At 65.4% G+C, this 11608-nt stretch overlaps 2 protein-coding genes across 2 annotated transcripts; both read left to right on the plus strand.

Annotated features, from left to right (window-relative positions):
• Window positions 1–1227: 1227 nt before the first annotated feature.
• On the plus strand, window positions 1228–2271 carry EMIHUDRAFT_121950 (hypothetical protein; the record flags this gene model as incomplete). Its single annotated transcript, XM_005792628.1, has 1 exon — window positions 1228–2271. One exon carries the CDS (start codon window positions 1228–1230, stop codon window positions 2269–2271), a length of 1044 nt encoding a protein of 347 aa, XP_005792685.1.
• A 2380-nt stretch (window positions 2272–4651) lies between these two features.
• EMIHUDRAFT_471383 (hypothetical protein) lies at window positions 4652–9920 on the plus strand (the record flags this gene model as incomplete). The annotated part of the gene is made up of 7 exons (XM_005792629.1): window positions 4652–5659; window positions 7330–7902; window positions 7992–8207; window positions 8380–8485; window positions 8558–8697; window positions 8767–8921; window positions 9181–9920. The coding sequence occupies 7 exons, from the start codon at window positions 4652–4654 to the stop codon at window positions 9692–9694; spliced, it is 2712 nt and encodes a 903-aa protein (XP_005792686.1). The 3' UTR covers window positions 9695–9920.
• Window positions 9921–11608: the final 1688 nt, after the last annotated feature.

Consider the following 11608-nt stretch of genomic DNA (forward strand, 5'->3'; position numbering starts at 1 on the left):
CACCTCAACACTCAGACAGAAAATCAAAGATGCGGGCAGCCTCGCGCCTTCGGGTTTCTTCGATCAAAAGAGGGACGTCTGCGAATCTCCCCACGGCTCATACAACAACGTGTGAGTGAGTGAGTATTCTTGATACGAAACCACGACGACACACACACCAGTCGACTCGCATCGGTTGCCTCCATTAACGGCGGAGCTATTCTCGCGCCCACACCACACCTGGCTCCAACGTGGACACGCCCATAGCTGGGGACACTACTAGATCACGCATGGCATCAGAAGTTTTATCTCTGGGCCCCGAAAGGCATCTCTAGCAGCGTCGTTACGCATGCTCCCTCCCCTCCTGGGCGCATGCGCCTCACATCTCGCCAGAGCATAAGCTCTTGGTGTGCGACGAGACGAGTTTTTCGCAATCGCAGCGAGCAGCAAGCCACTCGCCGCAGCAGCCGGAGGCATCGCCGCAACGCTGGCTGCGCCGCGGTCCCGCACCCGTCGACGAAGCTCCCCCCGCGGAAGACCGCGCGTAGCGACACCTTGACGATCGAGATGAGCGCGCTCGAGGCTCGCCCACCTACTGCCCCTGAGAGTTGGTTACTGAGTGGGATCAGCTCCCCCCCCCTTGGGTTCGAAGCCGCCACAGCCTCCACACCCAACATCACAGGCGGGATCAGAAGGAGACTCCGCACCGGACACCGCCCGGGCACAGACCCCCTACCCGTCGGATCGCACAGGGCCCCCTCGGAGCAGCCCACACACAATCACGCATCGGCAGAATTAGTGCCTGAGTCAGGCAGACAGCACAGACAAGGAGAGGAGAGAGAGAGAGAGGAGAGAGAGAGAGGAGAGAGGAGAGGGTGAGGGAGTGTGCACACGTGAGGAGCAGGTAGGGTGTCTGTTGTGGGCTGTAGTCATACTACGTGGTTAAAACCACGCGCCCCTCAGGAGCTAAGGTAGAGTGGAGCGTCCCAGACAGACGCCTCGGTGCCACCCACCGGGTGAGACCAACATACACACACACACAGTCAGACAACAACAAGCAACAGAAGCACTTTTGGCAGTTTGTTCCAGTCCGCGCCAGTCCGCGCCCTTGTCGTGCCAGTGTGCTGTGAGAGAGCCTTGCATTTAAGAATTCTTTCCGCACTGGGCGTTCCTGACGCTGCGGCTTGTGTGAGTGAGCGACTGTGTGAGCGACACTGCTCGGCGACTGCCGGCACACTGTGAGACCAGATGCTGGCTTGGCCCTTTCTTCTAGCGGCGCTCACGCTGCTCCTCGCCGCGGTCCTCACACGCTACTACGAGGTCGTGTCGCTTCTGAGCGCCCCTGCGGACCACCTGAGCGACCCGCTCCCTCCTGGCATCGGCGTGGATGGCATCGAGGCGTACCTCTCGGAGCGGGACGAGCGGGCGGGGCCACTGCAGCCAGGCGTGAGCTCGTGCGTGCGGTGGGCGGGCAGGCGCGGCGCGGCGACCGACGTCGCCGTCGTCTTTCTCCACGGCTGGTCCGCGTCGCCAGAGGAGATTGACCCCGCCGACGCGGAGATTGCCACGCAGCTGGGCGCCAACCTGGTGCGCGTGCGGCTGAGCGGGCACGGGCTCGCGCCGCCGGAGCGGGCGGGGCGCGGCCTGTGCGAGCAAGCCAAATGCGGCGAGCTCCTCCGCGACGCCGCCGTCTCTCTCGCGCTCGGCCGGCTGGCGGGCAGGAGGGTCGTCCTGGTCGGCTGCTCGACGGGAGGGACGCTCGCGGTGTGGCTCGCCTGCCAGGCGTGGGCGAGGCCGGCCCTCGCCGCGCTCGTGCTCGTCTCTCCCGGCTTCGCCCTCTCGCTCGCCGGCCGGGCGTACGCTCTCTTCAAGTGGCCCGCGCTGCTGCTGCCGCTGCCGGCGGCCACGAGGCTGGTGCACTGCGTGGCGGGGAGGACGCACCACGTGCCGTTCGTGTCCGAGGAGCAGGCCCGCGTCTGCACGATGGCCTACCCCTCCGAGTCGGTCGTCAACCTCTGCGCCGTCTACACGAGCGTGCAGCTCGCAGACGTCGCCGCCATCGGCCGCGCGCGCCTGCCCACGCTAGTCTTCGCGAACCCGGCCGACCCGGTGGTGTCGTACGCGGCGATGCGCTGCCAGCTCGCCGCCGCCGCCGCCGAGTTTGTCGACGTGCTCGACTCGGAGGAGCCGCACGTCATCACCGGCCGCATCTACTCGCCCTCGACGGTGGCCAGAGTCGTCGACCGCGCGAGCGCCTTCCTCGGGCGCGCGCTGGGAGAGGGCGCGCAATGATGGGCGCGGCCGCCTTTCGCAGCGAGACTGACACTACGCTTTGGACTGTGCGCCGGCGTCTGGACATCGCCGCGCAGCCCGCGCAGCCCGCGGCTCATGCGTGTTGTTCCAATGTGTGTGTGTTAGTCGGTGTGCCACACCGACGCACGAGACGGAGTCGGAGAGCGTGTGTGTGCGACACCATTGGTGTCACGGCGCACACTTCGTTTTGGGAGTGGCGGCGGAGTTTCGTGGCTCTTGATACTTCCATCCACCACAGGCGTGGGAGAGTTCTTGACCTTGTGGAGCACTAATTTTGGTGGTGGTGTTACCGAACTTTTTACTAATTATTCCGCGTTGCGGCGCCCGCGGCCCGTCCGCCACATCGAGGCCAACGACGCGCGGCAGAGGCTAGAGCCCCGAGTGGCGAGAGCGCGGGAGACTAGAGCGGGGCAGACAGAGAGATATTGTGCATAAACGAGTATCTCGAGAGAGCGGCTTCCGCAAGCAGCGCCCAAGCCCCCAGGTGTGGCAGCCTGCCGCGGCGCCGCCCGGGGCAGCTGTAGCATATGCGCTAGCAAAGGGGTATGGTACACCTACTCTCTCCGGAGCATCGTGCGCGCAGTCTTGAGGCTCCCGATGTTGTGATCCCGGAGCCCAGCCTTGCCAGACCAGCCCTGATCAAAGCTGTGGTGGATGGAAGAGCGGTCCATGGCGGTGGAGAGCGCGGAGTTGGCCTTCTGTCCTGGTCTCGCCCCACCCAGATAGAACTGGGTCGTGAATTTGCCCTCGAGGCCGTACCATCGCAGAGGCATGTCTGCTTCTGTGATTGGGAGCTTGCCAATGTCGCTCGAGGCCGTCTCGAAGCATGGGTGCTGCTGCTTCTGAGTGGTGAATCTGGAGTTATGCTCACCCAGCGAGTCCTCCATGAAGCGGCGAGGCATGGGAGTGGGCTCCGCAAAGGATGTGTCAGGGCCGGAGGCATACCCCTTTGGTTTCTCCAGCGTCAGCGACTCCATGAACTCCTTCCGCGCCTCCTCGGTGGGAGGCATGAGAGCATTTTGGCTGAGGACCGACGATTCAAATCGACGCCGGTATATTTCCGACTGCGGGAGCCCTTCCCACCCTCTCGGCATAGCGCTAGGAGCGTCCTCGGCGGTCTCGTCGCGCTCGATGTAACGCCTGTGTCAAATAAAGGGAAGAAAGGCAACGGAGAAGAAAGAAAGAAAGAATTGTAGTAGAAAGAAAACAGACAAAAGGGGGGGGTGGGAGAAGGTACGCCGCCACCACACAGGGATTTTAAGGAGAGGGGTGTGATGCGCTAGCCGTCGCCCACCCTAGGCGCTAGGGCGTCCGCCTGTTCCTAAAAAGAAAGAAAACAGACACGCCAAGGGAGGGATGGGAGGACGGCGGTTCGGCTCTTACGTTCAGTACGTTCGGCGTGGCTCACCCTCCATGCCGGTGTGTGTGTGTGCTGCCGGTGAGCCTGGCGGGCCGCTGTACTACAAGGAAGTGCTGACTCGATTTCTACTCGAATTCTTCTACCCCCACGACTCGGAACGCGAATGTGACAGGACCATCGGGTCCTTCGGCCACCAAAGCGAGATCACCCGAGAGCAGCTGAGTCTGCCTCTGGCCTCGCCTCCCTCTCCTTCAGGCATTCGTGGCATCCTATGGGTCGTCCAGAGTATCGACCTCTGGCTTGTCAGCCGGTCACTTGATGACGACCATGAAGTACCGATCGCCACCTCGCTGGCCTCTCCGCAGGCCCCCCCGACCGCGTCGAACTCACGGCGCGGGCTCTCTCTCGGCTACGGGACCGGCCCCAGCTTCGGCTGAGGGCGGACAAGCCATGCCGTGAATAGGCACTTTATCCATCCTATATTCTTCTCTCTCTCCTCTGCCCGTGCCTTGGTCTTGTCGTTGTTTCGCACCCATGTCTGTATGGCGATCGAGGCTGCCTTCCCCACTACGCCTGTAGAGTGTAGTTCACTCGTCACCTCTCCTGCGAGCTCCCCTCTCTTTCTTTCGGGTATGGAGTCCGTGAGTGCGGGCAGCGTGCAGGCAATCACGGGCGCTATTTTGTCGTACTCCTCTTCGGCGAGCGCTCCAAATCTAGACCCCATTGCCTTTAAGGAGGCTGCCCTCGTGCCTCGCGCGTCTCAGGAATGCGGCTGTGTCTTTTGAGTCAGGCGCCGCCCGTTCGACTCTTGCTATCGCCCTCTTCCTAATAAATAAATAGAGCAGTCATCTCCAGGGAGAGATGGGCGACGCACACGAACACACGTACGTCTTGTGGTGCCGATTTGTTGTTTTTGAAAATACGTTCACGGCGCTGTGCGCGTCTGGCCTCTCCCATCAAGCATTCTCGCTGATGCCGGCCCGCGCTCGCTACCAAGCCATGCTGGCGGTCGGAGTCTGCCACGGGACGGCGCATCAGCTCGCGGCCTCTCCCATCGAAGCATTCTCGCTGCGCGGCACCCAGCTGCTGGTCAAGCGCGACGACAGGCTTGCGCTGGGCTCGGGGGTGTCGGGCAACAAGGCTCGGAAGCTGCTTGCACTCGAGGCCATGTCGCCTGGCCCGAGCCTGATTGGCTCGTTCGGTGGGCACCAGTCGAACGCGATGGCGGCGCTTGCGGCGGTGGCGGACGCGCACGGTGCCCGCTTCCTCTACTTTACCAAGCCGCTCCCTCGGTGGCTGGCTGCCGCCCCGAGCGGCAACCTCGAGCGGGCGCTCTCCCTCGGGATGGAGCTGGTCGAGCTGGCAGACGCGGAGTACGCGTCTCTCTTTGGCGCGGGCGGCGGAGTGCTGCCTGCGGTCGCGCCTCGGCCGCCGGCCGCCCTCCTCCCCCCGGAGGCGCTCTGGCTGCCGCAAGGCGGCGCTGCGGCGCTGGCCGAGCCCGGCGTCGCGACCCTGGCGCGCGAGGTGCGCGAGTGGTGGCAGCCGAGGAGCGGGCGGCTCGACCTCGTCGTCCCGGCGGGCACCGGCACGACGGCCCTCTTCCTCGCGCGCCACCTCTCGCAGACCAGCGCCGTCACCGTGTGGGCGGTGCCGTGCGTCGGCGACGGAGACTACATCGAGGCGCAGATGCTCGCGCTCGACCGCTGCACGGGCGGCGCCGTAGGAACTAACAGAAAGGCACTGCCCCGCACGCTCGCGATGCCGGGCGGCGCGGCGCACCACTTCGGCGCCCTCGACGGGGAGGAGCTGGCGATGTGGCAGGAGGCGGCCCGCGCCGGCCTCGACGTCGACCTGCTGTACGCGCCGCACGCCCTGCGAGTGCTCTTCGACACGCTCCTCTCGCACGAGCGCGCGGGCGAGGGCGACGCGACCACCCTGTACCTCCACACTGGTGGGCTGGAAGGGGTGGAGTCGCAGCTGCGGCGGTATCGAAGAGCGGGGTGGGAGGTGTGAAAACGTGTGATACACAAGACCGATGTGGGCGATGCCAGAAACGATTTTCTCCTCACTCCTGTTCTTTCTCGTCCTCACAGTCGTCTGTGGTCTGAGCCCCAGGCGCCAGGGAGAGTCAGTGTGAACGCACCCATTCAGCGTCTGTACGGGGTGTGGAGGGTGAGTTGAACAGGGGTTGTGCGCCAAGCCCTCCTGCTCGGCTGCAGCGAGTAGACAAGTCTTGTCATCAACAGAGTAGATGGATCTGACCTCGGGGCCGATGTGACCAAGCGCTGGTAGTGTGGTTTGACCTCACACCCATGGTCTCACAGTGTGCCGGCAGTCGCCGAGCAGTGTCGCTCACACAAGCCGCAGCACAAGTGACTGAGGGCCAGTGAGGGCGAGCCCATCGCTGTCACAGCTGTGGCAGCCGCACAGTAGGCTGTGTCAGCTGTGCAGAGTGTGTGAGCAGCAGAGGAGCTGCTCTCCAGGCTTCTGTCGCAAAGAGCTGCATGCCACCGAAAGCGCTGTCGAGGTTCGCCGAGCGCGGCGCAGGTTGGAGGACACCGTCACCGACGAGCGCGTTGGAGTATTCACTCCGGACAAAGACAGTGGCACGCGCCGCTGCGCGGTGCGTGCCACTGTCTTAGCGGCGAGGCGCGGGACCGTCTGTGGCGAAGTGGGTCGCGTCCTCCGATTTTGTTCAACCCAGCATCCACACCCTCTAGGGAGGTCGACCCCCATCCCTGCGCCTCCGGGGCTCAAACTCGCATATGTTCTGGGTCCCTTGTTTTTGTCCCTTGTATGGGTTCACAGCCTTGTTATTGAGAGAAGAAATTACCTCCTATGCCAAGCTGCAGAAACGAGCTTTTAGTGCTTATGAGCATAAGCACTGGATTCTCATGCGCGCGGAGCGCGCCGGTGCTCTACCCGGACACGCGCGGAGCGCGCTAGCTGGACACCGCACGCGCGGAGCGCGCTAGCTAGACACACACGCGCGGAGCGCGCTGGCTAGATACAGAGACACGCGCGGAGCGCGCCGCTGCAGAACACGCGCGGAGCGCGCCGCTGCATGGGTAGGCGCGGAGCGCCGCCACTCGAGATTGGGCCTGTGGGTGGGCCGATTGGTTCCTTGCGTGTGAGTCAAACTCTTAATAGAAATCGCATCTAGCAACCCCACAACCCTCAAAATTTTCTTCGGGGCGCGCTCCGCGCGCGGCGCTCCGCGCCTACTCCTTGAGCGTCATAGGCACTGGTTCGCACATGTTCTGCAGCTTGGCTCCTATGGCGCTGACCGCTGTGCGCTGGTCTGTGAGAGGTTGAGGTGCGAGCCCTGGAGGCCCTGGGAATGGGGGGAGACTACCCGCGGGCCTAGAAGGCCCGCGCGCATTCACAGCCTTGTTATGAGAAGAAAATACGTCCTATGGCGCTATGCGCTGGTCTGTGAGAGGTTGAGGTGCGAGCCCTGGAGGCCCTGGGGATGGGGGGAGACTACCCGCGGGCCTAGAAGGCCCGCGCGCAGGCGGGGGGTGGGGCATTGAGACCGGTCATGAATACATGTACATGTTGTAGAGCGCGACACTTCACACAGTTGGGTGATTAAGAAACAAGAACGTACGCCTGGCCGGGGGCCGACGACGGTGAGGGATCTGACCAGGTTCAGCGTCGCCTAGCTCACACCGCAGGCGCATATCTCCGACAGCGTGTGTTCGGCGGCTACCGTGTCGGCGGCTACCTCCATGATACCGCCCCCTTCCGCGGCGCGGAGCGCCAGCTCCGTGACAGCTCACGGGCTGCGCCGCACGCTGGCCACCATATCCGCCGTAGCGATCGGCGACTGGCCATCGGCCGTCGACAATTCGCTGCTCCGCGAGCTCGTGCCGGACGAGTCTGGCAAGCCTCCGCAGCTGAGCAGAGAGGTCCGAGGCGCCCACTACGTGAGTGTCCGTCCTTCGGTGCCGGCGCCGGCGCCACGCCTCGTCGCCTACTCTTCCGAAGTCGCCTCCTCGCTCGGCCTCTCGGCTGAGACCTGCGAGAGCGACGAGTTTCTGCAGTTTTTCGCGGGCAAGGTCCCGGAAGCGGTCCCGTGTTGGGCAACCTCGTACGGCGCCAGCTTCGCGGGGCGGTACGGCGGGCAGCGGGGCGACGGGCGTGCCATCTCCGTCGGCCAGGTCAACGGGCTCGAGGTGCAGCTCAAGGGTGCGGGCACCACGCCCTTCAGCCGCCGCTTCGACGGGCGGGCCGTGCTCCGCTCCTCGGTGCGAGAGTTTCTCGCGAGCGAGGCGCGCCAGGCCTCCTCCGTTGCCAGAGCCGCGAGGCGCCTCCTCACCGCCGCGCGCTGTGCCAGGCGATGCACCACCTCGGCGTCCCGACGACGCGCGCCCTCGCGGTCGTGGCGAGCGGCGACACGGTCCAGCGGGCGTGGTACGACTCGCAAGGCAGGGAGCGGGTGGGGCTCGAGCCGGGGGCGGTGGGTGCGAGGGTGGCGCCCTCCTTCCTCCGCTTCGGCCAGTTTGAGCTCTTTTACCAGCGGGACGAGCCCGCCCTCCTCCGCGCCCTCGCGGTGCACGCTCTCGGCCGCGACTTTGCACACCTGCGGCTGCAGGAGGGGGAGGAGTAGCAGCGCGAGCGGTAGTAGTAGCAGCAGGCCCTTGCAGCCGCAGGAGGGGCGGAGATGCGGCCGAGGTGCGGCCGAGGTGGGTGAGGCCGCCCCCCCGCCCTCCGTGTGGCTGCAGGAGCCGGAGGCGCCGCTGTCGCGGCTGCTCGTCCTCCTGTTTCGCGAGGTGTGCGAGCGGCAGGCGCGCCTCGTGGCAGAGTGGCTGCGCGTCGGCTACTGTCAGGGTGACATGACCTCGGAGGGCAACTCGGCCCTCACTGTCGTTAGATTGTGTCACGTGTTATGTCATGACGCAGGCAACATGAACTCGGACAACTCGGCCCTCTGCGGCGTGACGCTCGACTACGGCCCCTTCGGCTTCCTCGAGCGGTTCGACCCGATGCACTGCCCTTGGGTGGGCGGAGGGGCGGAGTACTCCTTCGGGCGGCAGCCTCAGGCGCACCTCGGCAGACACGCGCCGCCGTTCGAGGACTCGCCCGTGACGCGTCCACGGCCTTGCCCGCAGGCGGCGGCCATCAACCTCTCCATCCTCTCCGAGGCGTGGGCAGACCTCCTGCGCGCCGTCGCCACGGAGGAGGGGCTCACGCGCGCTGAGGCGGACGAGGCCGTGCAGCAGACGCGCGAGGGCGCGAGATTAGCCGAGAAGAGTAGCGGCGCACCGTCTCGCACCGTTCGCCCTCGCTCGCCTTCGCTCGCCGCCCCATCTCGCCACCCACGAGCCCCTCTCGCCACCCACCCTCCTCCCACTGCCCCCTGCCCCTCACCCCTCCCCTCCGCCCCTCTCGCCGCAGGCGTCTCCAGCGTCTTCGTCGACGTCTTCCACGCGACGCACGACGAGCACAACCGGCGCGAGAGCTCGGCCTCGCCGCCCGGCACGAGCCAGCAGCACCTTCCATCCCACTCCGCCCTGCTCCACTAGGCGCAAGCTCGGCCTCGTCTCCTGGGACGACGACGCCGCCGAGCTGTGGACGTCGCTCTTCGGGCTGATGGCGACCCGCTCCGGGCCGCAGGGCATCGACTTCACCGTCTTCTTCCGCTCGCTCGGCGACCTCACGAACGACCTCCCGGACGGCGGCGACGGGCTCGCGGCGGCGCGGGCGGCGGCGATCGGCGGCGCTGCCGAGTGGCCGCAGGAGCACCTCGAGGCGTGGCGCGAGTGGGCGGCGCGGTACTGGGGTAGGGTGGGCGCCGAGGCGCGGCCGGACGGGGAGCGGCGGCGCGAGATGGCGGCGGCGAACCCAAAGTACATTCTGCGCAACTGGATGCTGGCCGAGGCGTACGAGGCGGCCGAGCGCGGCGACAGCTCCGCGGTCCACGCGCTGCACGCGCTGCTGCGCAGCCCGTACGAGGAGCAGCCCTCCGCCGACCCGCGCTACGCGCAGCCGACGCCCGACTGGGCGCGCGGCAGGCCCGGGCTCGCCTTCATGAGCTGATCCTCGTAGGCGCGGGAAGCGGCCAATCGGCCCGCCCCGCGCCGACGACGCGCACCCCTCACCTCTCTCCGCAACGCGCTCGACGGCCCGAGATGACGCGGGCGGGCTCAAAATCGCTGCACCGGCGAACCCCGCACCGCTGAGAAGAGCCGTCGAACAGAGACGCGTTGGGGAGAGGGGAGTGAATAGAGGGTATCTCCGGTTCTCGAATGATCCCTCTTACCTCAATATCCCTGTACCACACACCCACCCCGCAAACCCACTGTTTCTAATAATAATTATAAAGCGTGCCGCTGGCGCTGCCGGCGAGCGGCGTGCGCGGTGCCGCGGCGACCCCCAACACGCCACAGCACTGAGCACACGCGAAGCACCACAGTTAGGCATACCCCCCGGCGCAGTGTCCCCCGCCATGTGTCGCCGTTTGTCGCACGGGGTACACGCTATCCTGTGCAGTCAGTGCAAGTGGGGGCGGGGCTTTCGCTGCCCAGCAGCGTTTTCCTGGGACCTCTCCCGTCTCCGCCCAGTCCGGGGGGAGTCTCCGCCCAGTCCGGGGTGGGGTGTGTCGAACCTTCCATATAACCCTGGGAACGTCCGGGTTTTGGAAGTAAAGATATATTACTTTATATAAAGCGTGCCGGCGCGCCGTGTGCCTCGCCGCTGCGCCACGCCGGCGCCCGTGTGCCTCGCGGCGCCGCGTCTGGCGCCGGCATCGATCGCTGCTTTTTTCGGGCGACAGGTCGTCCCAAAGGTCTTCCCTAAGGGCACATCCCATTCCGCCGCATTTTCGACCGCCGAAAAGTCTCCCACTCGCGCCCTCCCCAAACCTAAATCTTTCTACAGGTACATACATACCTCTCTGCACTCTGGGGATGTGTGGGGTATGTGGGGATCTACATGAACATGAACATGAACATGAACATGAACATGAACACGAACATGAACATGAACATGAACATGAACATGAACATGACATGCACATGTGCATGCACAATAATGTATCCAGGAAGTTCGAAGTAGGATCTTCTTGTGGGCGCACCCGCCCGCCGCCTCTGTGCTCTGACGTCTGAGAGGGCGTACCTCTTTCCTCATCCTGCTCTCACCTGCGACCTGGTCACTGCTTCCCCGCGCCCAACAAGAAATCACGACTCGCACTGTGATTTGGGCTCGGCAGCTTGTCAGCCCTCAGCCGAAGCTGGGGCCGGTCCCATAGCCGAGAGAGCCAGCAAGATGGCGATCGCTTCATGGTGTCATCAAGTGACCGGCTGAGAAAAAATTTCTTTAGTATTCTTTTTCCTTCGCGGCAACGCGATGGCGGCAAGGCCTCTTTGCGCGCCCGCCCTCGCCACGCCGAAGACCAACCGACGTCGGACCGCGGTGAGACCGCGCCGCCCCCCGCGCCCGCCCGCGCCCGCAGCGTGAACACATACGCGCGTCCCTCGCCGCACGGAAACATACGCGCCAGCCGCGCAGCAGCCTCACATGCAGCGCCGACCGCATGCTCGCGCCCTGGGCCGCCGACGACCCGGTCGGGCGGGCTGCGCGGCCGCCGTACACCATCAGGCAGGCGCGCGACCACCCGCAGCACGCCGCAGCCCACCGCGCAGCCCTGCCAGCCAAGCCTGCGCCTCCCAGCTGCACAAACAGGGCGCAAAACAGAGCACAGCGCACAGCACACACCGGCGGCGCGCGCGCAGCACACACAGACGCGCGCGCGACCGCAGCACGCACACGTACACAGCACGCGCGCGTCGCACGCCAGCGCAGCGCCGCACACAGAGCACACTTGCCCACATCAGCAGCAGCCAGCCTGCCACAATCCTCATCTCACACACGCGCGCACACACTCCCCCCTACCGGCGCACGCATTGGGCGTCGCCGAGAGCTCCCAAAGCTGACTTGTGTGGCTGCTTGTGC

Source organism: Emiliania huxleyi, assembly GCF_000372725.1.
Source record: "Emiliania huxleyi CCMP1516 unplaced genomic scaffold EMIHUscaffold_1060, whole genome shotgun sequence".
Taxonomy (NCBI): Eukaryota; Haptophyta; order Isochrysidales; family Noelaerhabdaceae; genus Emiliania; species Emiliania huxleyi.